Source organism: Musca domestica, unplaced genomic scaffold (assembly GCF_030504385.1).
Source record: "Musca domestica strain aabys unplaced genomic scaffold, Musca_domestica.polishedcontigs.V.1.1 167, whole genome shotgun sequence".
NCBI classification, from domain to species: domain Eukaryota; kingdom Metazoa; phylum Arthropoda; class Insecta; order Diptera; family Muscidae; genus Musca; species Musca domestica.
Genome location: NW_026712229.1, coordinates 1,211,127 through 1,239,030, shown reverse-complemented (window position 1 = coordinate 1,239,030; position 27,904 = coordinate 1,211,127). Strand labels below are relative to the sequence as shown.

Sequence of the window (27,904 nt, the reverse complement as noted above, 5' to 3'; positions counted from 1 at the left end):
GGTTTTTTGTTTTAGGCTTTTAAAAAGTGTATAAAGTACCTAATTTAAAACAAGAAAAACTTTCTCATATTCTTAATTTCTTAAAAAGTTAAAGAGCATTCATTCTTCTTGTAATTTTAGTTGCTTTAGTTTTGGCCACCAGTGTATATGGAATCACTCATACGTTTAGGAACTGATGTACTAAACAATAAACTAGATTGACACAACTGTACTTGCTTGTGCATAATAAATGTAATTGTCATTATTTGTGACCTACTGATAATGCAGAGGGTTGTCATTACTGGCGCAGCTCTGACCGCATGTTCTTAATGTTAAGAATCCCAACTTCTATTCTTCAATAAAACTTCTCCAAAGATTTGTTGTTTAAAATTTAAGCCGTATCCTTATATATTTGTTAGATATTATTATCGTGTTCATACATATCTATATTTTCGTATTTATACTCTACACATGTAATATTATTTTACGAGCGTTTCAATTTCTATTAACAAATATTTTATGTTATTATTTCGATCGTTATTTTTATTTCTATGAACAATTATCAATCATCTTTGATAAAAAAAAAAACTGAATTAGTATCTTAGAATGAAACAATAATAATAATTAAATTAAATATGAATTGCAATTCAATAATGAAGTATAAACTTATCCTTAACTTAAGCCTAGGCCTATGGGGGAGTGTGTGTGTGTGTGCTGTATGCAATCTGTATACATTTATGACAACAACTAAACATAAAGAACTTAAATCTATATGGTAAAGATGGGTGGGAAAAGGCGAAACGAAAAAAAAACTACACACATGTTTTTGACTAATACAAAATTATACAATATAAAATCGGCTGTAACGGCGGGGGACTTAGAAATGAGATTTCTTTCATTGTACAATGAGTTTTCAATTTTAAATTTTATAAAACAAAACTTAATAAGGAAAGGAGGGGAAGGGGCATGTATTTCTTTTTTTTTTTCGTATATATAAATAACTTAACTTATCTATACATTAGGGTAAATGTTATTGTTTATTGTTGTATGAGTGAATGTGTATGTGAAATAGTTTGTTGAGAATAATTTACAAAAAAGCAAAATGATTGCGGATCACCCGCAAAATCTCTTATTGAATGTTTTGTATTGAAATATGTTATGTGCTTGGGTGGACTTGAATGTGGATGTCAATATTTATATTTACGGCATTTAAATTAATTTAATGTTGTAAAAGAAGTGAAAAAACAGATTGGATTGTTTATTTTTTTTTTTTTTTGGGACATAATCAACAGGTGTTTCCATAGCACATTTATTGCTTTACGTTACATCATCCATGCCCTGATGCTGTTGTTGATGTCTTCTTTGTTGCTGTTGGTCATCCTGTAATTGTTCTCTTTCAATATTGGCATTATTATTATTTTCAGCAATTTCATTGATATTATCAAAATTAAAGGCTGCTGTGTGATGTGTTGACGAAGACGCAGCAAAGCCAGCACCACAACGACGATTAAGCATATCATTTGATTCGTTTAGAATATTTTCAGTCTCTTCATTATTTTGTTGGTGTGTTATATTTAGATTCTGTGACACAGGAGGCATTGTTGCTGTTGTTGTTGCGACCGTTTCCATCGCGGACAACGAGCAGTTGGAGGAAGTTTGCAGGGTTGGCGGAGGTGTTTGTGATAGGGCATTACTTAAAAAACTATTACTACTTGAGGAGATGTCTTCCAGGTAGGGATGCAGGGCTAAGGCTGTGGGTCGCGTTCCTGTTGCTGCAAACTGTGAAGAGGATGATGAAAGTTGTTGTTCAAGATTTTGTTGATTTTGCTGTTCCTCTAAATTGGCCAGATTTGAATTATCTTCCAACTGCATTTCATCATCCATATCAGTTTCTCCATCAGCAGCATTTGTTTCATCGTATTCATCCCCTGCTGTGGGACTTCCCATTTGATTAAGAGCCACGGAGGAGGAGGACGATGAGGGGTTACATTGTTCTCTCGTTACATTTACAGGTATAGCTTCTAATTTGAGGTCATCACTTTGATGGACAATACCTGTTATAGTTCCATCCTCGAATTTACCCTGTGGCAGAAGAGGTTTTCTCACCGCGCTTTCATCATTGGCAAGATGTGATAAGATTTGATTTTCATTTTGATTAGGAATTGGTATTGCTGCCACCGGACTTTCACCTACCAAACCACCCATTTCACTGGCAATTCCATTAACTTCCGTATTGGGATTTTCATATGTAGGATAATTTAAATTGCTTGCATTTATCGCCACCGCTGTATCTTCCAATAACCTTGGAATGTACGGATTATTATTCGAGACACCTACTTCAATACTATTTGTGGGCACTTCCATGGGATTTTCGAGTTGGGGAAGAAACTGAGATGTCGTAATATCACTGGCTGTTTGATTTGAATATTGATTTGTTGTGTTTTCTTGTACATGCCTTTCGTGTGTTATTCGAACTTCTTGTGGTGGTGCATCAATGTTAACATTCTCGTTCAGTGTTCCCATCTGTACCATGGAATTATCTTCCATATTGTTTTCTGTTAAACTTTGGTTTGGCCTATGAATTTCAGTCATATTTTGATCCATTTCCATATGACATTGTGGTTCCACCGCTAAACTATTCTGATGCAACGTTGCTGCTAGTCCACTTTCAATGGGGAGAATATTACCCAAATCTAAAGAACCGGAGGCAACTGAGGCGATTTTCAAAACAGGTGCTGTTTCTTGCGGTGGCTCTTCAAACTCGGTTATTTCTTGTTTAATATTTACCACTGGCCGATCTAATATAACTCCGATACCTGTTGCCGCTTCAGCTACATTACTACAAATATTCGCAATAACAAAAGCAGATGGAGTTTTGTTATCATTGGCTTCACCACCTTCTTTTTTATACTGATCGTCTTTGTTGCTCTCATCTTGAAGAGGAGATTCTTTTGGATCGCTTGATCGTTGACTATTCTCATCGGCATCCAGATCCTCATCATCTTCGTCAATGTTACTGGGCCTTTCATTATCTGTATTATTTTCATTATCACTCAGTTCTGTCTCTTCACCATCATCGGGTGTTGCGGTTTCGGCCAATTCTGGTGGATATTCCAATTCTCTGTATTCGCGTTCTTCTTCATCTTCTGCGTCCTCGTCAACGTCCTCCTCCTCGTCGTCTTCTTCATCAACCTCCTCTTCTTCTTCCTCCTCCTCCTCATCGGCCTCTTCATCCGCTTCCTCTGCCTCACTTTCGTGTTCTTCGTGTTCTTCATCATTTTCCATTTCGGAAGATGCTTCACATTCTTTTTCTTCAGCGTCTTCATTATGATTTTCGGCTACGCTATGTTCCTTGATAACCTTACGCTTTTTAATACCATTCAAGGAATGATTACGTGGACGTAGAGGTTTCTTAGGTTTCATTTGGACATCATTAATTTCCAAATCCTTTTCTTGTTTGATTGTAATGTTATCGAAATCTATTGTCGATATATAGGCTTGTTCCTCGGGCGTAAAATGCTGAGATGATGTATTGACTCCTTCTGGTACCTCTCTTGCTGGCGAAGAAACGGACGAGGGAGTTGGAGACGGTGTTCTCTCTGGGGACATGGCGGCAGGTTCTTCATCGGCATAGCCACGATGTTGTGGTTCGGGTTTTATAAACATTGGTACAAAATCATTTTGTTCCATGGGCTCTGAGGCGGCTGTTGATGGCGGCAATGTAACACCACTCTGAACCGCTGCGATTTGCAAGGCAACTGGGGGATTACTCGGTTTGGCAGTTGACTTACAAGCTTTATTACGGCTTTTATTCGGGGTGGATGTTTTAGGTGATGTTATTTTCAGTGTCAACTTTGTCTTTGATAATTTTTCACTGGGTGACATTATTTTTTGTTGTTGTTTTATGTGTAATTTCTTATGCAACTGATTGTCCGGTTCATTTTCTTCTTCCTCGTGGTGTTCATCGTCCGTGGCATCGGTATGATCTTGTTCCATGGTTGTTTCGTTTTCCACTTCTTCTTTTGTTTCATCGGTTTCCATTGCTATACCACCGGTAACATTGGCTATTTGCAATTTGGTGGCCGGTGGCGGCATCACTTCATTGACACTAGGTGGCATGTGCGAAATATTCAACATTCTATCCAACTCCTCGCGATTGGGTTTAACATCTTCCTGTTCGGACATATTGTGAGGTTGTTGATGTTGAGGAGTTGGCTGCTCCACATTGCCAGCACCACTGACATTGGCAGCATTAAACTCCACACCCTCCGAAATGCAGGAAATTTGCAACTGCATCATTGGTATTGATGTCATAATGGTAGCCTCTGGTTGGGGACGATGTGTCATGGAATTTATAGCGGAAGGAGCTTCATCGGTTTCCATGGAATCCACTGGCTCCGTTTTAATGTGAACCGTGGTTGAGGGAGTTTCTTTTACAGCAGCCACACCATCACTTTCTCCAACATGGTTTTGAGCTTTAAACGAATCACGTGAGTTTTGTTCTTCTGCATGGTCCTTTTGCGATTTTTGTTTATCTTTTTCCTTGTCTTTGTGTTTCTTTTTCTTTTTACGTTTTTCTGACTTCTTATCCACAGCTTCTTGTTCAATTATGGATGAATTTAGTTGACCATGTTCTTTGCGAATTTTCAATTTCAACCCAAAGCCACATGATGTCTTGCTAGCACCATTTTCACTAGATTCTGCTGTTGCGTGCGCTGTATCCTTACTATCATCGATTTCCTGTTTGATTTGGATTCTATTTCCTGCATCACCAGCAGCAGCATTTTCATTTTCGTCATCGCTTTCTTCATTGTGATGAAAATCATTTTGAAAGCCATCATCGCCTATTGCCTCATCGTCACTGGCTTCAGCGGCACCTGGTGCCGTTTCAGAATCGACATGCACCTCTGGTTCATGTTTTATGCTGACCAAAACATCCAAGGTTGATTTGAGTAGTTCATCGACACGTTTTAGTTCTTTTTTGGAAACACCCTTTTTACCCGATTTTTTACTGCCACTGGTGGTTGGAATATCTTCAATATTGGGTATGGGTAGACAATGATTTGCCGCCATTAAAAGTGGCGAAGACAGTCTTGTCAGTTGTACCACAGGTGACATTTCCAATGGCAAACCCGAAATACGAGCCATCTCCTCGGCAGCCGCTTCAACATCATTCTCGTTTTTGATGCGCACCTCATCTTCCTGCGCCTCAACGGCCGGAGCAATATGTTTCGAATAGTTGAGATAGGCCTTGGCACAGAGCGCGGAATGTTTAACATATTCGATTTCGGAGCGCTGCAAACGATTGCATCCAGCACAACGTCTTGTTCTAACAGCACATGGATGGGTATTGTATAGGAAATTTGTGGTAAATGTTATGTGACATTGTGGACATTCTCTGTCCAAGACCATATATGCTGGCGGTGTTTCGAAGCCATGTTCATGTAGATGTCTGCAAAGGGAAAGAGAATTAGAATTAAATATAAAAAAAAAAAAAATAATAAATTTTAAAAAATTTAAGCACAAACGGTCTAGTCCGGGGGAAATAGGGGCCTGGGATAAATGATATGAAAATAATTTTTTGTACTAATTTTCTATAGAAAACATTAATAAGGGATTAAAAAAGGCAATTCACATTTAATCTTCTTTTCATTCTTATTTGTTACGGTCCTATTAGGCCGGGCCGATCTTTAAATACCCTCCCTCCACCATTTGGAACGATTTTAGCAATTTTCAAAAAAATAAAATCCTTTAAAAATTATTTTAAAATCTTAACCAGTAAAGAAAGTCTTAAAGTCAGGCGAGGCCGACTTTATGATACCCTACACCACTTTCCTAATTTAGTAGAGCTCCACATAACAATTAAAAGTTTTTATGGGAGAATTCAATCATACACTCCATGATTATAATTTAAAGTTCAAAGGACTAAAGATGCTGAAACATTTGTATCTTCAAAATTCAGACTTGTATTACCCATTTGGTGCACAATTAATTTGAAATCGGATAAAGATATATATGGGAGCTATATCCAAATCTGAACCGATCTCGATAAAATTTACCAAAGATATTTCTGAGCTGTATTTGATATATTTCCCTGAATATCGTTGTTACGGAGTGCATGTTACGGGTGTGGGTAACAAATACAACAAATCGGTAAAAAGTAAATCGGACGAAGTTATATATGGGAGCTATATCCAAATCTGAACCGATCTCGATAAAATTTAGCAAATGTATATCTGAGCTGTATTTGCTATATTTCCCCAAATATTGTGTTACAGAGTGCATATTACGGCTGCGGAGGACAAAAAAGTAACAAATCGGATGAACTATATATATGGGAGCTATAGCTATATCTGAACCGATTACTTATTTTCAGGCCTAATTTGGTTGTATGTGCAAAATTCCATACTAATCGGGCTGATATTACACGTTCGGGGCGCAATAAAAGGCAAATCGGACGAAGATATATATGGGAGCTATATCTAAATTTTGACCGATTATCTCCAATTTCAATAGGGTGCGTCCTTGGGCCAAACAAATGATTTGTGCAAAATTTCATCCGGATAGGGCAATAAATGCGAACTATACTTTGTTTACAAAAATACATGGACAGACTAACGGACAGACAGAGGGACGGACGGACATGCATAAATCGACTCAGAATGTGATTCTATGCAGATCATCAAAAGGAACTATGGGTCTATCTCGTTTCCTTTTGCCTGTTACAAACAAATGCACAAAGAAATAATACTCTTACCACCTTATGGTGTAGGGTATAAAAATGCCGAATGTATCCGTTATATTAGGGTCTATACGACAACGTGGACCTTCATAGGCAACTTTTGTCATAAATCATTACAATATTCAAATTTGAAACTTGAATAAAAAAATTCGGTGAATAATGTCGCCAAAATCATCAAAATACTGAATATCGGCAGGTACCATTATATATGGGAGATATACGAAGACGTAGACCTGCACAGACAATTTTCTGTCTTAGACTGTAGTATTCATTACGAACTTCAAACATCGAATTTGAAACAATTCCGGTGAACAATGTCGTTAAAATCATCAAAATACAGAATATCGGGGGGTACGTTGTATGGAGGCTATATGAAGACGAGGACTTGCACAAACAATTTTCTGCCATATCCGTTACGAACTTCAAATGCCAAATTTAAAACAATTCCGGTGAATAATGTCGCTAAAATCATAAAAATACCGAATATCAGGAGGTACCGTTATATGGAGCTATACGAAGACGTGATCCTGCACAGACAATTTTCTGTCATAGACTGTAGTACCCATTACGAACTTCTAATACCAAATTTGAAACATTTCCCGTGGAAAATGTCGCTTAAATCACCAAAATACCGAAACGGGGGAGGTACCATAATATGGAGGCTATACCAAAACGTGGACCTATATCACCCATTTTCAATACCAAAAGTCCTGCATACATAATACACATTTCAGTCAAATTTTATCAACCTACTTCCTTTCGTTCGGAAGCTAGAGTGATTTCCACAGACGGACAAACCGATAGACGGACGGACATGGCTAAATCGACGTAGAATTTTATGCTGATCAAGAATATATATACTTTGTGGGGTCTAAAATGTACATTTCGAAGTGTTACAAACGCAATGACAAATTTAATATACCCCGAATACTATGTATGGTGGAGGGTATAAAAAAAGTATTTCCAAAGTGACATCTATACGTCACATACATACACCTCACAATATATAAAAAGTACTATACAGATCTGCATACATTACAATATAAATGATCATAGAATAGACAACACAATGTTGAGGGGCTCAAACTCAAAAATTCTAAATCATTCGAAGACATTTTTCGAAAAAATTTACTATTTCATTGGTTATGATCAAAATCAATAGTTCCCTTTTATACTTCGTTGCCTTCACATTACTTATTTAAGACAATCGGAAAATGAAAACCAAAATAAGGTAGTCATTAGAAGTCGAGTTAAATTGAGTGTCTCTTAACTCATGACATTCTTTCGGCTTTTCGTTTACCATACAATATTCAAGAAAATTGAAAGAAATAAATACCAGCGTATGGTCTGTTCCAGAACTGCAAGTATGTACAAGTTTTTACTGCGATAACCGATTTTCCCTCTATGATATGTGAGAAAATTGCAAAACTAGTAGATTCTTTCAAGTTCTGGAACAGGCTAATATACAGAAAATAACTGAACATAAATGCTATTATACTTTTTGACTTCTTAAAGGAAAAAGTTTTGAAAAATATTAATTTTAGGTACAAATTGCCCTCGAAAATTTGGCAATCAGTCTCTTGAATGACCTCAAATTCAGCACGTTAAATCCCGAAACCCCGTCTGTCATTTTACACATTTATATTTGTTAAAAACACCTACCTTGCATAGGCATATGTACTGACAATCGATTCACCACACAGACCACAAACATATGGAGTTTTCGAAAGTTTATGCCAAAGCTGGTGATTTTTAATATCGAAACTTTTGGAAATTGTTTCGTTACAGGCGGTACAAACATAACGTTCCACCTTGGGTATATGATGTAATCGTACATGAGCTTCCAGTTTGCCTTTTGTGCCAAAACGTTCCGAACATATGGAGCAACCGTGTTTAAGTTTTGCTGTAGGATTCGCAATAGCTGTGTTACTAGAGTTCGCCGTAGATGTTTGTGCCGTCATTGGTTCTTCCTTGACTTCTTCTTTGCTATAAAACAAAACAAAAAAAAACAAATTAGATTTGAGTATTAATGTGAAAAATAATTTCTAATTCAAACCTTACATTTCATCTTTTACGGCGGTCACATCTTCTTCTTTAGCCTCTTTGGCTTTATGTTTTCCCTTCTTTGTGCATATTACTTCTTTGTTGTCTTTTTTGAGGGCAAAAGCACTTTCTTTGATGTTATCCTTGTGTTCTTTTTTTGAATACTTTTCCTTGTGATCTTTCTTTGATGTTGTTGTTGCCTTTTCGTTGCTATACATGAAAATAAATTTACATTAGGAAACATTATACGCTGTTGTGAAATAAACACAATTAAATCCTTATTTGTTAATACCCCGATTCATTTATTTGAAAACATCAAATAATGCCCAAGGTGGACAAAATTTATTGGCAAGATATACAGCCCAATCATAAATATCCACGCGGAATTATATTCTTCCGGAAAGTACAATTTTTTGAACATTCGTGATACGTACTTTTTCTAACTCGGATTTAGTTTCCGAAAAGAGTATAGAGTGAGATTAAAAAACTGCAACCAACTTCAGGCTGGTGTCATTTCTACGCCACTCGTCCGGCAGAAAAAGTTTTTTCGTGATGGAATTGAAGCATAATAGTGTGATTTCTTTATATTTATCTGGAAAACCACAAGTGGCTATCGTTAGAGCACTCCAGCATTTAAATGTGAATAAATCTTTTGTGTCTCGTACCATCGCCCATTACCGTGACACTGGTAGCGTAGCCCGACGTCAAGGAAGCGGAAGTGGACGGAAGAAAACAGCAGCATCAGCAGAAATGGTTGCAAAAGTAAAGAAGCGACTTGATCGAAACCTGTGCCACAGTGGCCGAAAAATAGCTCGTGAGCAGAACATATCGCAATATTCCATTCGGCAAATATTGAAAAATGATTACCCCAAGCTCAGCCATTGAAATTCCAAAAAGTACAAGATCTTACAACGCAACAGAAAGAAAATGGACTCAAAAGAGCTAAAGAGTTGTTTCGCTTGGCCGAAAGTGGTGAACTGCCGAATTTGGTTTTCTCCGATGAGAAAACATTGGTTGTCCAGCAGTTTGTAAACAAACAAAATGATTGTGTTTACTTGTCAAGGAGTTCAGCTGAAAATGTGGACCTTCGGTTGGCCACCAGAACTCAGGCGCCGGCCATGTTGATGGCCATAACATCCGATGGTCTCTCACATTAATCGATAATGCCGAATATCATCGCGAAAATATTCTGGGGGTGTATTTAAGCCTTGGGCACGCAAACATTTTGGCCGCAGACCTTGGGCATTCCAACAGGACTCAGCACCATCGCACACAGCACGCGCCACCCAAGAATGGTTACAAAATGAGGTTCCTCGCTTCATATCCAGTGCACAATGACCACCAAAATCTCCGGATGCCAATCCGTTGGATTATTGTGTCTGGAGTATTTTGGAAAGCAAGGTTGGTATCAAAGTGCCAATCACCTCAAGCAAGAATGGGCCAAAATACCGCAGAGCAACATTCGGGCAGCGTGTGACGGTTTCATTGGCCATTTGAAGGCCATAATTCGTGTTAAAGGTGAGCAATTTGAACAAATCTAAACTTATTCTAAAATTTGATGCTATTTCCGACATTTTTTGCTTTCATTCAATAAAATTAAAACAAAAGATGTACACATTATCGCGTTTGACTTTGTTGAAGTTTTTTGTATATGCGAGCTAGGCAGTGAACCGGTTCCCCTCTGTTCCATGTCTTAGCCAAGCTAAGTTAAATACTTATTGCTTCCCAATTTCACTCTAAACGTCCAGTATTAGTAATGTCCACCCACTTGACTCAGTATTTACTTTGAACACAGTCATTATTCCATTTATTTATATGTTCCTATGGAATTTTCTTCCGGAAAGCACTTACAAATAAATGGTCGTATGATTTTTAAGGTTTTGAGCAAAATGTGCAACCTAATTGAATATAATTCAGGCTTTTAGGTTCTCATTTGTTGGTATATTCCTATTGTAATGTTCCACGCCACTAAACTTATGCTTTTCGCAATTCTTTTAATTTCCCCCCCCAACAAATGTCACTTTAATGTATGAATCAAATTATAATTTCTCAATGACAATCTATAAAAAATAATTAAAGTCATTATAAACGAAAATAGGTACCTTTCCTCCTTGACAGCTGTATTGGTTGTTTCTTCTTTAACAGCATCCTTGGTTATCTTAGCTTCCTTTGCCTCTTTAGCTTCTTTTTCCTTCATAAGCTTCATATTTCTGGTAATGACTTCGCGGCTATATATTATAGATAAAATATTATATAGTTGGAAAATAGTTTTAAAGAGGTATGGTAAGCATAGAATTCAATAAAAAAATAACATCTAATTTTAGAATTAAATGTCCTCTATATTTTTTAATGCTTAGTTTTTTTTACTGAATATCATCGATTGCACAGTAAAGTTGAATTTTTTTCAGAATGCAATACTTTTCCTACTTTTTTGAAGCAGTCCACTTGGAGTCATGAAATCTTCTATGTACTTTTAAAAATCATGACTACTTTAACTCCAAATTATCTACTTATTGGAACATTTTGCGATGAAGAAGTTAAAATGACAAATATGACAATGTTACATTGGGGCTGAATGTGATATTTCTTACCAAATATCACTGTTATCGGTTGCATATTACTGTCTTTGGAGATACTTTAATTGAAATCAGATAAAACTATACGGAACGGAGATATAAACCAGCAATTTTCTGATGTAACAATATTTACACAACGTGGTTGATTGGTATGCAATAGGAGGCATGTACCTTAAGGAGCCTATCCTAAAACTTTTCCAACATCCACCAAGAGCAATAGACCTCGTTCCTGAACAAAACAAGAATCAACCAGACAGATGGATGGTTATGTATAAATTGTTAAAAGAAATTGTGGATCTATCTCATATTTCATGATGCAAACAAATGAAAGAAAACAAGTTAAAAAGCAGTATGTTCGGCCGGGCCGATTTTTGAAAAAATAAAATCCGTTAAAAATCTTTTAAAATCATAAAAATACCGAATAGGTGGACCTACAAAGGCATTGTTTGTCATAGACCATTACCATATTCAAATTCGAAACTTGACATAAACGGTGAAAAATGTATCTAAAATCATCAAAATACCGTATATAGGAATGTACCGTTTTTTATTTGCTGTCACAGGCTGTAGCATCCATTACGAACTTTAAATGAGACATCTCAAACAATTCCGGTGAGTAATGACGCTTAAATCATCAAAATACCGAATATTGGGAGGTACCGTTATATGGGGGCTATGCGAAGACGTGGACCTGCACAGACAATTTTCTGTCTTAGGCTATAGTATCCATTTCGAACTTGAAATACCAAATTTGAAACAATTCCGATGAATAAGTTCGCTAAAATTATCAAAATACCGAATATCGGGATGTGCCGTTATATAGGGGCTATATGAAAACGTGGACCGACATGGCCCATTTACGAACTTAACCCGTCTACTGGCAAAATAAACATGGATGCAAAATTTTAGACGGACATCGCTAAATCGACATAGAATTTTATGCTGATTAAGAATATATACATTGTGGGGTTTAAAATGTATATTTCGAGGTGTTACAAACGGAATGATAAACTTAATATACCCTCCATAATATGGTGTAGGGTATAAAAAAAAATATCCTGTACTAAGAGTAGAGTATAAAATTCATTTGATTGGTGCTATTTTGAAACTATGCTAGATTATACAAAATTAATTTGAATTTAAAATTAAAAAAAAAAATCATGGAATCATTTTCACCGCTGAATGAAAATTGCATACATTTTTTTGCTAAAGCAAAATTACATTCAATTTGTGTAATCAAATTTAACTAATATAGTTTTGAATATTTTTTAAAATTATCGCAAACTAATTCATTTATACGATGGTCTGACTACTGCCTTTATGTCTAATCACTTTCTAGATATTGCAACTAGTTATCAGATTGTTTATATAGTATAACTTTGCAGTTCACTAATAATTTAAAAATCACGTAAAGGCCCTTTTTATGCAACTGCAGAATATCTTGAAATTTATAAACATTTACTCCATGTGTCGGAACAATCAAATAATCTCCCTCCTGAACTTTACTTAAAATCATATCAGATTCTCACCATTCATCCTTAACTACGGCCTCCTTTTCTTCTTCTTTTGCTTCTTTCCACTCCTTGGCTTTTAGCTTAGCCTTTTTCGTAGCTGCCTCCTTGAGTGGCGTTGCTGCCAGTCGAAGCTTCTTGTTACTGACTACCGGCGGTGCTACAACTACCGCCGGTGCTGTTTCAATTTCAGCTTTCCTCTTACGATTTAATAGCTTATTGGAAGCTGGTGGTGGCACCACCGGTATCTCCTCCTTAACTTCAAGTTTCGGTTTTGGTTCGACAACTGGCTTCTTGACAACATTTTTAAGACCCAATAATTTTCTTGTCTGTTCATAAGTGGCATAACACATTTCACGGAACTCATAGAAATCGTTCACTTTGTCGACACACAATGTACACATGGTCTGCGGCATACGATCGTCCTTTGTTATCTGAAATCGCAAAATCGTATGGTTGGTGAATGCAGGAAACACAACAATACAACACCAAAATACACTCCCCACACCTCTATATGCACTGCACTGTACAACAACAACATCGCACACTCGCATATATTCTCCCCCCTACCTACCAGTAATCCAATAAGTACATTGATTTTCTGGGACATCTCCGGCTCGGCATCGACATCAACTCCTTCATCGTCTTTAGCATTTTCAGGCTTATCATCTGACAATATGGGCACCATATCTGGATAATCCATTCCGCACAAACGACAAATTTTATATAAATTTGCCTTTAGCTTCCTATCAATTTTAATGGCAAAACGTTCCATTGTGATTCCGTCTCCGTGTATACCCGTATACTTGGAAAATTTTGTCCAACAAATTAATGAGTTTATAATTAATGCAATCTCATTGATATTGCATTGTGCCTCATAATTGTTTTATTATTTATTTAAATTAATGTTTCTTTTTCATATTTGGTAAGGAGTAGTATTTTGTAAATTTTTTTCCACAAATACACAAGCAACCCTAAATTTTTCATTGACAGTTTAAATGTAAATTGAGTACCCGCATTGCCAACCTCATTGAATGGTTTATTGTGCGCATAACCATATTGTATAATTTTGAATAATCTATTTTCCAGAAAGCAGCACTATGACTTTTGAAGCGAGTAGGAATTACCAATGTGTTTGTAAATGTAGTTCACACGAATGTAAACATGGCAAAATCGAAAAGGTAGCTTAATTTCGACAGCTTTTTCGTTTCAAATAGACTTAAAGTATGTTTACTGTATTAAAGGTTTACACACTGGAGGATATAAATATCGCTCAGCGGATTTTTATTAATAAACACATACCTAACCAAAGAAGAATAAATGGTACAATTAAGATGTTACCCTCATGTCCATGTATCTTAAGGTACAAGTACATAAGAAGCTTGAAGTCATGGCTAGGCATATTTTGTGACATTTCATAAAGGGATTACAGAGCCACACTAAAATCCTTGCCGCACTAAAATACTTGCGCCTTTACATCCTCAAATTATATTGCAGAGACTTCTGGGTTCCATTGCTGATTTGTATGTATATATGGAATGGAATATATGAATACACCTTGATTTCATTGTACCTTGATTGAAACCCTTGGTACTACAGAAATGCAGAATGAAACTACGGAAATACCGCTATGAGCATGGCAGAAGAATAAAGGTAGATGCATCAACGCTTGGAAGCATTGATATGTCAACAAATTTTAAATGTTTTTTATTTGTATAATGTTTTTCAACCATTTTTACAAATTTAAATTATTTTCAACATTTTCTAAATGCAACAAGTTGTTTTCATTTATTTGATATTTCTAATAATTTTTTAATTGAGGTAAATATGATCCAAAGAACTCAATCTTTCATTTCCATCGCAAACTGGTAAATATCGCCAATGCGCGCCCGCAATGTTCGATTCTTCCATTATGATATCGGAAAAAATTGCAAGACTAGTAGATTCTTGCAGGTTATGGAAGAAAGGAAAAATTGGCCGAAGTCGGGCACATTTAGAAAAAATTGTAATCAGCTACCCTACCTTTTTATGGTACTTTTTATGTGGTAGTAAAATGCATATCTGTTTTGGATCAGTTTGTCTTGTGTAAACACCAGGTAATGATTTGTTCGAGAACCTGCAACACTCTACTATTTTTGCAATTTGTTTGTCGATATCATGAATGGAAAATTGGTTGTCATAGTAAAAACTTTTACATTTTTGCATGGTACAATATGGAGATAGAACAGCTTCGTAAAACTACAGAAATACAGCCCCGATGCCCGCTTCCGGTCAGAATTATTCAAAATTATATCCAACAAGTTTTTTTATATATTATAATGATTATAATGAGTTAAATTGCGTTAAATGTGAATGAAATGCCTGCATGTTCTCTCAAAAATGTGATCCTAAGTGGTCAATCTTTCAATTCCGTGGCAAATCTGGTTAATATCATTAATGCGCGCCCCGCAATTCAATTTGTTTTTATTTTTCAAAACAATAAATAAATACACTTAATTGGCAGAAGTCGGCACACTTAGAAAAAAATGTAATCAGCTGGTAGCTCTAACTTACCATTTTTTTGTACCATGCATTCTTGAATTTCTGGAACAGACCATGGTAGAATAATATAGGTATACGCATCGACACAGCTGCTGGGACAATGAACTGTCAAACCAATATTGGAATTGAAAATGTTGAATGAAAAATTATTTGAATTTGCAAAAAATTGTTGAAAAACGCGTATTATAATAACCTCCGAATGACGTCGTATAAGAAAACATATAAAAATATACTTATATTTGAAAAGAGATTTAAAATTTTTTTGACATGTCAATGTTCCCAAGGGTTGATACATCTACCCGTATTCTTCTGCCATGGAACAGACCATAAGTCACCGCTACTTCATATATTCGATTACCAAATTACTCAATACGCATTTGCAATAACAATCATTCTATAACCACAAAAACCTCATCACTACTATTTAGTGTTGTCAAATAGTTGACACAACTTGTCAAACACGCCGATATTGCATAAAAATGGCGTCTGCTGAAGAAGGAAACGTTTTACAGGAAAATGAAAATTCGGGTAAGTTTTTTGATAGGCAGGATCGCAACAAAATATCCAAAGTGTCTTATTTGCGTCCACGTATATTTCGTAAATGAAATTTGTAAAATATTAATGAAATACAGAGGGAAAAAAGACACCCATGACAACCTCGACGCACATACACACATGTATTGTGTGTGACAGCTTTGTAAGCAACGTGAGATAGAATTTTGTGTGTAACTGCTGAGAACTAATGTATATATGGACAATAATTATATACTCATTAAGAAAACGGTTGTGGTAATAATATTTAATTTATTTTATTTGAAGGACGCCGAACACGTTCTGGAAGACGGTCCTCAACAACAATACATACCCAAGCATCACCTGCTAGAGCCACCAGGCGTACAAGGAAATCCCAACGGGAACAAGAGGAGGTAAATATAACGATAACCCGATACTTAAACTGTTTGATAAGAATCTTGAAAATAGTGATGAACACTTTTGCATTTACAGTCGTGTGCATATGTGGCGTTGTTCCATATGCATATGATTAATTTCTTACAATGTCTATTGCATTGAGTTGGAATAGAAGTTGAAAGAATTATGTGATTATTTGCAAGGGCCATCTGACTTCAATTTTCTAGAAAATTATGTGAAATATGTGTACTTACACCTATTTTTACAACTAACCACAAACATTTTTGATATTGTTTCAGTTGAACGAATTGCCCATCGAAGAGAGGGGAGACGATCGACAACAAACCGAAGATCAAGAACAGCAATCAAACTTTATTGCCGAGATGATAGCTGAGGCTGCACAGGGTGTCGGATTAATTGATAATGAACAAGACCGAAGCCAGTCACAGCAACAGCAAGTAGCCACAAATGTAGAGGAGGAAACAAATTATGTTTCTGGGGAAGAAAATGCTATTATTTTGTCCGATGCTAATCTAGATGAAAAATCCTCTTCGTTTCCATTCGGACCTGAAGGTGGCCATTCAGAAACTTCGGAAGATTTGGCTGACAATCAAGAAAATGATAAAGTCAATACTGATGAAAATCAACAGAATGCGCAGGAAAACTCTCTACTTGCTTCCTTAGCAGGAGACAATGCCAACAGTTTGCCTTCGGTTGGAGGCGGTGATTCTGAAAAAGAAAACTTTGAAGCAAGGTTCTTAATCACAATGATGTCATAGACAATTGTGAAAAAATGGATTCAGAAGATTCCCTGTCAGAGCCTGCCATTGTAAGTGACATTCCCATGTCCGGTGGTGATATAAGTGATGCTACATACAAAACACGGAAATAATTTCGGAAGACGAACTTCCCCTGCCCACCAAACCGGAAATTAATGACGCCGAAGAAGTGTCAGATGAAGAATTACCAGCGCCACAACGTGCCGAGATACCACCTGACGCTGAAGTTATATCCGAGGATGAATTACCAGCGGCCGCTGAAAAACGTAGTCCCTCGCCCAATGAAAGTTCAGCTAAAAAACGAAAGGTCCAGGATGGATCTGGTAAAGAAGAAGTTGATTCGGCATCAACTAAGAAAGATGAAGAATACAATCCCATGAGCCCAACTAGTGAAAGTAACGACTCGCCAGGTCCCACTGAAAAGAAGGCTAAAATTGAGGGTGGTAGGTATTTAAAAAGTTTTGTGTTTGATAGAAATTAGTAAACAACTTCTAATTTTAGAAACAGAGACCAGGGACAAGATAGACACAGAGAAAAGGAACGCGAAAAAGACAAGGAACGAAGTAGTTCTGGCAGCAGCAAGGATAAAGAGAAAGATAAGGAACGTGAAACTGATAAAGAAAAAGAACGGAAGAAACTACCAGATTTGGATAAATATTGGCGTGCCGTCAAAACCGATCCTGCCGATTTTACTGGTTGGACATATTTACTTCAATATGTAGACAATGAGGTAGGTATTTATGCAAATTTGTAGAAACGTAAGTTCATTTTTATTGTGTATATTTTTCACATAGTCTGACGCTGAAGCAGCCAGAGAGGCTTATGATGCATTTTTGTCACATTATCCCTATTGCTATGGTTACTGGCGTAAATATGCCGACTATGAGAAACGCAAGGGTATCAAGGCGAACTGCAATGCGGTGAGTACATTCAGATCACAATCAAATACAGTTTTTGAAATACGTTGTATTTTGCATAATGGAATTTATTATATATTAATAAAATATTCGTTAATAAATAAAAAAAGTAAAAACAAACCAAGAAAACATTCAACAGAAACTTTCAACAATAACAGAGAAGAGGTGACCGGATGACTGGAATTCGGATTTTTTATTTAGTTTTTATTTTATATATATACATGAAAGTGAACAGACTTGTATAAAAAATATAAGGATACTTTTGGGATTTTGGTGCTACTTGAAAATGTGTTCGGTGTCTTTTTTTTTCATTTACAAAGTCATTTTGCAATTTCGATCGTTTAGAACTGCACGTTTTATTTATTTTTAATTTTCCAATAATTTTTGATAAAAAAAATAGTATTTCGTTTTCAAAAAGAAGTTTGTGTTAAAATGAAAAAGAACTGAAATATAGTTAAAAATTACAAATAACATTTACAATCCAGGCGTAAGTACAAATGGAGTTTAAAGTGAAATTATATTATACAAGCAAGTTCTTACAATTTGCTTCTATGGAATAAGTTAGTTTATGCTGATATAACTATTTTAAATAAATTATTTTTAATTACTTGCTGAAATCACAGCCCCTAAAGCGCAGTCTACATTAAGACAATTAAATTGTATATGTGTGTTGTGTGTGAGTTATAACGAAATCATTTGTAACACATTCCTCGTGAATCTTATAATATCGTAAAAGTGCAATTTCATGCGTTAAATTGTGTGAAATGAAAGTGCCGTAGGACGTTTGAATAAAATTGGGAAACAAATGTGTATTGATAATCTTGTAACATCGCAAAATTAAATTCAGATTCGTTCAGCTCTGTTGAAGTACTACTCCACTTTCCTGTTATGAGGATTAAAAGCTTATCATCTTCCGCCACATATGGGCTGGGAGAAGCATTTAAATCCAAAAGCTTAATACTCGATTTCCGGCATATTTTTGTGATAATTAATCAAAACTTAACGTATGTTCACATTTATGTAAAATTCATAAGGTTTCTAAATGTGAATATGGTCTAAATCCCAAACATCTATAATTTCTTTACTGAAATAGATTCAAAATCAAGATGAATCGTAAGACGCATACAGGGTTATTTGGAACTATTCATAGATTTGCATACTTTCCCCTTTTGAACATTAAAAATATTATGTTAAAAAATGAGACTTTTATTGGCGTTTTACAAATCCAAAGAGAGATTTTTAGTATTTAACATGAATTTGTTTCTATTGAGAAAAAAATCCATGGATCAAGGGCTAAATCATATATTTCTTGTTTCAAAACTTAATTGAATTTGCCGATATTTTAAGATTGATGAGATAATATCTTATGTATCTCCAACCTATCACTTTTATCAGTATTTCATTATCCGTAATTCTCTTATACAAGCACACACACATTAGCACATACAAACATTTGCAAATTGTCTGTAGACTCACTACTACCACCCACCCTTAAAATGAATAAGACAGTTGCAAAACAGTTAAGTATCCGTGAAGTACATATTCCACTAAACACATATCAAAAATCTCTTTTTTTCTCTTTCTGGTTTCTTTTCAATCAATCTCCCCGACCTCCCCTTAAAACATATCTCCTCACAACCATTTAAATATCGAATCAAATAAAATTTAGGTATTTGAACGTGGTTTGGAGGCAATACCTTTGTCGGTGGACTTGTGGATACATTATTATCACATGTTAAGAGCACACAATCCGATGATGAAGCCTACATACGATCGCAGTTTGAACGGGCGATACAAGCCTGTGGCTTGGAGTTTCGTTCAGACAAACTTTGGGATGCCCTATTTGAAATGGGAGAGTGAAGCTAAAAGATATAAACACATGGTTGGCATATATGACCGTTTGCTGGCCATACCCACGCAGGGTTATAGCGGTCACTTTGACAAGTAAGATAAACTGGATTTTAAATCATAAAACAAAGAAAATTCACATTTATTTTTTAGTTTTCAAGATTTAATAACTCAACACTCCCTCACAAGTACCATTAAGCCCGAGGAAATAATAAAAATTCGTGGCGAGTTAAAAGAATCATCCTCTTCGTCAAAATCATCTTCGTCCAAGTCAAAGTCTCGTCGCGGTAGTTCAAAAGATAAGGAACATGAATCATCGTCCAGGGATAGGGACCCAAAAGATGAGTCATCGGCCAAAGATACAGAAACTGGTTCTGCGGAACCAATGGCTGTCGATGCTCCCACCGAGACCAGCGATATTGAAGAAAAGAAATCATCTACTGAAGATCTCAGCGATTTGTCTACCCTGACTGATGAAGAAATGTCCTCAATAAAAGATAAAGTCATATCAATACGACGTAAATTACACAAAAGCACAGTGGCCGCTGTAACTGCCCGCTGGACCTTCGAAGAAGGCATCAAAAGACCCTATTTCCATGTAAAACCACTGGAAAGATGCCAACTGAAAAACTGGAAAGACTATCTCGACTTTGAAATTGAAAAGGGCGATCGTAAAAGAATATGGTTCTGTTTGAACGTTGTTTAATTGCATGTGCTTTGTACGATGAATTCTGGCTGAAGATGATACGTTATTTGGAAACAATACTACATGAGCCAGGTATACCGGCGATTTTAAGCGATGTTTTCCGACGGGCATGTGAAATACATCATCCCGACAAGCCCAGTTTACATCTAATGTGGTCTGCCTTCGAAGAATGCCAGTCGAATTTCGACAAAGCTGCTGAAATTCTAGTAAATTTGGAAAACAGAGTACCAAATCTGCTACAGGTGGCCTATAGGCGCATTAACATTGAACGTCGTCGTGGCGATAATGAAAATGTAAAACATTGTATGAACACTATATAGCCACAGCAAAGAATAAGAACATTGCCGGTAGTTTGGCCATCAAATATGCACGATTCTTGAACAAAATATGTCACGACTTGGAGGCTGGCCTGAAGGTGTTTACGTCAAGCCTTGGAGAAAGATAATGCCAACACTCGGGTAGCCTTACAAATGATAGATTTGGCCTTGCAAAGACCATTGTGGACGAAGATGAAGTAGTGCTAATTATGGATAAATTTATGGCACGTGAAAATATCGAACCAGAACAGAAGGTGCTGTTTGCCCAACGTAAAGTGGAGTTTTTGGAGGATTTTGGTAGTACGGCAAAAGGTTTGCAGGAAGCCCAAAGAGCTCTACAATTGGCCTTGAATAAGGCCAACGAAGCCAAAAGAAGCGGTAAGTTGTGTAGTGAAATTATCAAAATAGCATTATATTTTTGTATATGATAAAATAATATTTTTTAAAGTATTTATATATTATATAAATGTATATACTAAATGTTTCTTTCTTTATTACAGTGACTCAAGTCCCAGTCGAAAATCAACAGGTCATAAAGATGCCTCTGCCAATCTAGCGCTGCGCAGTCAGGTTATAACAATGGTTCCTCGGGAGCATCGGGTAGTTATTATGGTTCTAACAATTCAGCAGCATATTATGGCCAGCAAAACAGCGGTTCATATCCCCACAATCATCGTATGACAGTTACTATAACCATTGGCAGTACAACACCGGTTATAGCGGTTATGGCCAATGGAGTGGCTATACCAATTATATTTGAAAATCCAAGTCTAGATTACGATATGAAATATACAAATCAATAACAATAACAACATTAGTAGTTTACTCTATATATACAATAATTATAAAATAATTATGACTTTTTTTTGTCTATTATTAGTCGTAAACAAAAACCTCAACAAGATTATATTTGGGGGATGCATAAATGATGCATCCCCATGCAAGAATTCACAAGCCCTTAATTTTATATATATATATTATTATATATTCTATATAATTGACACACTTTCATTTCCTATAATCTATTATTACCTCTGTTTCTGCCACATAATCTTGTTTATAAATATTATTCTCGCACCTTCGACGTTAATTTTTGCTTTATTTGACACAATTTATCTTATTTATAATCGTAAGTTTTTATTCGTTGTTCAAATATAAAACAAGAGAGAAAGAAAACAAAAAAAAAAAAAAAAAAAAAAAACCAAACTCGCTATCGGCATGATTTTATTCGTTACTTCGTTTTTTTCGATTCTTCATCGTTCGTACTGGAATATCAAGCAGAATATCTACAAATCACAGCAAAGAATAATAAAATTTAGTACAACCAAAATCGCCTTTTTTCGTTTTCAAGAGAGCCTCAGTTTGTAACAGGTAAGAACTAAAATTTACTTATAAAAATTGCAATTCTATAATACAATGAGATTTTTAATCTAACCTGGAGTTTACACAAGACAAATTGTCTTTAATCAGAGCTTAATGGTATGGTATTAAAAAAAAACACAGTAAATGCTAACAATTTTTAAAATTGCTTTTAAACAATAATAATATAATAGAGAAATAAATACTAACGTACACAAAAAGAATTTTAAACTTGCTGTCCATTTGTTTATTTGGTTATTAAGACATAATACCCTGAATTTGTTTGTAATAACATGCAAAAGAAAACAAGATAAACCCATAGTTTATTTTTACACAACAATCACATTTTTAGTCGATTTATAGATTCAAGTCCGACCGTCTGCCTGTTCATAAACTTTTGGTGACAATCGGATCAGATTAAGACGTGTCTTCATATATTTTTTCGCCCAAATAGGATGAGTTTTGAATGTCAAGAAAATAGGGTCAGATATAAACGAAAACATATTCAATGTAAAAATACCTTAACCAAATGTTGCCAAGATCGGTTAAGATTTGTATATAACTCCCATAAATCTTCGTCCGATTGGATGAATACGACTAAAATCTGTCTTAGTTTGCATAATTTGGTGAAAATCTATTACCGAAAATAGTCTCAAAAGAGCTAAAGAGTTGCTTCGCTTGGCCGAAAGTGGTGAACTGCCGAATTTGGTTTTCTCCGATGAGAAACAGCAGTTTGTGAACAAATAAATGATCGTGTTACTTGCCAAAGAGGTCAGCTTAAAACGTGCACCCTCGTTGGCCACCAGAACTTAAGCGCCGGCCATGGAGATGGTGTGGACCGCCATAACAGCCGATGGTCGCTCTCCGTGGCATCAGAATAAATGCCGAATATTATCGCGAAAATATTCTGGAGGGTGTAATAATGCCTTGGGCACGCAAACATTTTGGCCGCAGACCTTGGGCATTCCAACAGGACTCAGCACCATCGCACTCAGCACGCGCCACCCAAGAATGTTTTCAAAATGAGGTTCCTTGCTTCATTTCCAGTGCACAATGACCACCAAAATCTCCGGATAACAATCCGTTGGACTATTGTGTCTGTGGAGTATTTTGGAAGGCAAGGTTAGCACTAAAAAATACCAAAGTGTCGATCACCTCAAGCAAGCGCTTCGCCGGGTATTAGCCAAAATCCCGCAGATCAACATTCGGGCAACGTGTGACGGTTTCATTGGCCGTTTGAAGGCCATAACTCGTGACAAAGTGACCAATTCGAACAAATCTAAACTTATTCTAAAATTTGATGCTATTTCGAACAATTTTGATTTCATTTCATAAAAATTAAAAAAAAAATGTAAAAATTATGGCGTTTGATTTTGTTGCAATTTTTTTTATCCCACCCTGCATATATTTGCTTCATCCGATGTGATGTTTACGTCCGCCAAAAGCCATATATTACACTCGATGATATTTTGTAAAAGATATCAGATAAATAACGTTTCTATTTTTTTTCGAGGTGAGTTCACATTTGAATATATCTTCGCCCGATTTCAAGTTTATTATGAACGAATAGCATAAATTTGACACACGTTCGAATTTAGTCTAAAGCAAGTATGTCAAATTGATTAAACATCGGCCGAGATGCAGTTTTTTTCGCAAGTGAAATAAAGTTTACTCCCCGTTCTTTAGTAAAACTTTTTAACGAGCAGATGACTGCCTTCGCCTCCAAAACACGGTAAAAAAAACACATGCGACTTGTATATTTTCGAACAGTTTTTATTTATATTAATATCCAATTAATGTACTTCTTATCTTATAGATAGATGTATTGAAAATCAACTTTCAAACGATTTTCTTTGGGGGGCAGGGGTTTTTTTTTATAAAATTGTAATTATACATATTAAGAACGAGAAATTTTAGAATCAAAACACAACAATGCCTTAAGATTCATTGGTTGCACAAGATTAAGACATAATACAAAAAAAACATCACATGAAAAATGTTGAAATGTAACCAGTATATATTTATTGAGAAAATTGTGCAAACAAAAAATATTTCGGTAGTTGGTGCTGGCTAAAATACAAAAAGAAAAAAAATAATTTCAAATTACTAAACATATTTTGTTTTTCTTTGCCTTACATATTAAAAAGTCTACAATTAAAATCCAAAGAGGGTCGGTCTAATTTATAAAAGGGTTCTTAGCGTTTTGTAAAATCAGCCATAACCGATTTTTTAATACAAATATTACATAGAACTATTGGAGGTTATTTCAAAAGGAAATGTGATTTAAATGAAAATAAATATGATATATAAAATAATACGAGAAGAAATTGTCGCATTATTATTATTTTTTTTTTAATTACAAAACCGGATGATACCAAACAACTTTACCACTTTACAAACCGGTTGCCAGCAATGGCTCTGTTGGACTGAATTTTGTGCTAAGAACCTTGTCGTCGTGACATCGCAGTTCTTTCAAAACACATAGGTGCGCGGGGCTTTGTTTGATTGTTTCGATTTCCTGAAATGTTGTGGATATTCTGAAACTGGTTTCCGTATAGCCCAACAATCGTACACCATTGTCATAGGGCGAGCAAACAATACGACCATCAGCCGAAAAACTCGGCTCTTTAATGATCCCTTACCTTTGTTGGGTTCTTGAAGTAATACATTAGCTTTTTGGGATTTCAAAGATTTTCCTTTCCCGATTGTAGTAATTGTTACGTTTCAGTGGTATGATTAATGGACGCACACGTATGCGACCAAGTGGTAAATACGGTGGGGAATCACTGCGGATGTACTGCTGCCATCGGTGAATTCGCTGCTGCATCTGATCGATACGAACGCCCTGATCTTCTCGATGGGGAATCTGATGAACGATTGTTTGTACTATCATTGCCACTGCGATTGGAGGAGGCAGAGGCAGCTATTGCTGGGAGTACGCCACTGCTAATGGCATATACATAATTATATCCGTAACGGCATTTGAAGTACGGGGGCGATTTTGGCGTATTGCACGTTTCTGCACAGTAAACTCAGCGGCCAAATGTCGGGACGAATGTTTGATTTGAGGCTGCAGCCGCCGCAGCTGTTGTTGATTGGGGTTGACTACTTGGGACAGTATTATTGCAGTAGAGGAACTGAAGAAGACGATGCTGATGGTAAAGTTGGAGGTGGAGGGGTGGTGCTGTGTAAAAGAAAAAAACGAACAACAATTTTATTCATTATTTTTTTTAATCACACGTATACACGGGGTGAGATAAAAAAACTGCAACAAAGTCTTTTTTGTAAATTTTATTGAATGAAAGCAAAAATGTCGGAAATAGCATCAAATTTAGAATAAGTTTAGATTTGTTCGAATTGGTAACCTTTGGCACGAATTATGGCCTTCAAACGGCCAATGAAACCGTCACACGCTGCCCGATGTTGCTCTGCGGTATTTGTCACATTCCCGGCGAGCGCTTGCTTGATGTGATCGACACTTTGGTATTTTTTAGTGCCAATCTTGCTTTCCGGTATTTTGGCCCATCCCGACGAAGCGCTTGCTTGAGGTGATCGACACTTTGGTATTTTTAGTGCCAACCTTGCTTTCCAAAATACTCCAGACACAAAAGCCTCACGGATTGGTATCCGGAGATTTTGGTGGCCATTGTGCACTGGAAATGAAGCGAGGAACCTCATTTTGAAATCATTCTTGAGTGGCGGGTGCTGAGTCCTGTTGGAATGCCCAAGGCCTGCGGCCAAAATGTTTGCGTGCCCAAGGCTATATTACACCCTCCAGAATATTTTCTCGATAATATTCGGCATTTATTCTGATGCCACGGTCGATTAATACGAGCGGAGAGCGACCATCGGCTGTTATGGCGGTCCACACCATCACCATGGCCGGCGCTTAAGTTCTGGCGGCCAAACGAGGGTGCACATTTTAAGCTGACCTCTTTGGCAAGTAAACACGATCATTTTATTTGTTCACAAACTGCTGGACAACTAATGTTTCTCATCGGAGAAAACCAAGTTCGGCAGTTCACCACTTTCGGCCAAGCGAAGCAACTCTTTAGCTCTTTTGAGACTATTTTCTTTCCGTTGCCGTGTAAGTTCTTGAACTTTTTGGAATTCAATATTTGCCGAATGGGATATTTCGATATGTTCAGCTCACGAGCCATTTTTCGGTCACTGTGACGAGGGTCTCGATTATGTCGCTTATTTACTTTTCGAACCCTTTCTGCTGATGTTGCTGTTTTCTTCCGTCCACTTCCTTGACGTCGGACTACGCTACCAGTATCCCGATAACGAGCGATGGTACGAGACACCAACGATTTATTCACATTTAAATTCTGGAGTGCTCTAACGATAGCCAAAAATCACACTATCACGCTTGAATTCCATAACGAATAACTTTTTTTCTGGACAATTCTCAACAAAATGCTTTTATGCGCTTCTAAACAATATAATGAGCTGTCACTGGAATAATTTTAACAACTGTCGGATGAGTGGCTTAGAAATGACAGTAGTCTGAAGTTTGTTGTAGTTTTTTCATCTCACCCTGTATTAATCTACTATTGAACTGACGGTTCATATTGTCACACCACCTATATATAGATATTCATTTTACTTACCTCCACGTCCTGGAAGACGAGTCTTAATACACGTTGTCGACGCTTTTATACTGAACAGTAAATCACTGTAGAAATCGCCACTTTCATCACCACCAGCACCCATGCCACTTTGTGATTCATCTTCACTCTCACAGACTATTTACTTTCTTTTCGACTTTTGATGTTCCTCCTGTACCTGTGGTAATATCAGTTGGTTCTTCGTTTATATCGTGGATATGACCATTCAGTTCTCATCATAGCTTATATTACGGCTAATATTGAGTGTCCTAAAGGATGGATCTAGAGAACAGAAAAATTGTTTATTCTTTCATAGTTAATATTACTAGTAGCCTTAGGAAAACTTACTTGCAAAGCTAATATAACTTCAGCATCGTTTTCTTCGGGAAAATCGGTCACCAATTCAACACGATTTTTCTTTTGCTTCTTGGAAAATACATGATCAAATTTGGCCGCTTGAGGTATATCTGATGACCCATTGCATTAAACGATAAATGCTGGGCTGTATATACCAATATGTTGATATAAATTCTTTTTTTTTAAATTTTAAAACATATATCTGCAACTTACCCTAAATCCAATTAAATCCTTATGCAATGAGGTCAAGTCTAAATGATGTATTATCATAAGATAGCTCCTGTCGAACAAATGACCAGTTTTGTACAATCTGGAGAAATGCGGCAGCGCATTAATCCGAGTGTGAAAAATTTTTGATATATAAGACCTGTTCTGTGTGGGAATAATGTCCCATGTAAATATGCTTCCATCGAAACCAGATGTCACCAATAGATATCTTTGTGTGAATATTCAATATTTTCACCCAATTTGAATGACCATGTAAACTCCGAACCTTCTTCTTCAGGAATATTAAATCCCACAAAGCAACTGTTGTATCATCGGAGCAAGTGGCAAACACGTTCATCTAAAAATCTAAAGAAACATTAGAAATGTTTAAAAAATTAAGTCCATGAATGTTGGAGATTTTCAATATTAGATAAGATGAAACATATTTCAGAACTATCTTCAATTGTTTGACTTGTAAGACCCATGATTACGATCATATCACA

The 27,904-nt window shown here is 36.2% G+C and overlaps 1 protein-coding gene and 2 pseudogenes across 2 annotated transcripts; 1 reads left to right on the top strand and 2 right to left on the bottom strand.

Moving 5' to 3' along the window:
- Positions 1–355: 355 nt before the first annotated feature.
- LOC101891429 (zinc finger E-box-binding homeobox 1) lies at positions 356–13,845 on the bottom strand. 2 transcript variants are annotated; one of them, XM_005190547.4, is made up of 6 exons: positions 13,426–13,845; positions 12,870–13,285; positions 10,867–10,992; positions 8,783–8,974; positions 8,384–8,707; positions 356–5,431 (listed from the first exon to the last, which is right to left on the bottom strand). In XM_005190547.4, the coding sequence occupies exons 1-6, from the start codon at positions 13,624–13,626 to the stop codon at positions 1,297–1,299; spliced, it is 5,394 nt and encodes a 1,797-aa protein (XP_005190604.2). In that variant the 5' UTR covers positions 13,627–13,845; the 3' UTR covers positions 356–1,296. The 2 variants fall into 2 exon arrangements, with proteins under 2 accessions (XP_005190604.2, XP_005190605.2); XM_005190548.4 differs by lacking the exon at positions 10,867–10,992.
- A 1,975-nt stretch (positions 13,846–15,820) lies between these two features.
- On the top strand, positions 15,821–22,084 carry LOC131801546 (pre-mRNA-processing factor 39-like; annotated as a pseudogene).
- Positions 22,085–24,583: 2,499 nt separating this feature from the next.
- Positions 24,584–27,759, bottom strand: LOC131801551 (DDB1- and CUL4-associated factor 10 homolog; annotated as a pseudogene).
- Positions 27,760–27,904: the final 145 nt, after the last annotated feature.

Excerpts from the sequence above, each read along its gene's own strand:
- LOC101891429 (XM_005190547.4), bottom strand. The coding sequence starts at position 13,626 with ATGGAACGTTTTGCCATTAAAATTGATAGGAAGCTAAAGGCAAATTTA. Across the intron at positions 8,975-10,866 it reads ACAGCTGTCAAGGAGGAAAG|CAACGAAAAGGCAACAACAA; the intron begins GTACCTATTTTC and ends TTTCATGTATAG. Across the intron at positions 8,708-8,782 it reads ACCGCCGTAAAAGATGAAAT|CAAAGAAGAAGTCAAGGAAG; the intron begins GTAAGGTTTGAA and ends TTTGTTTTATAG.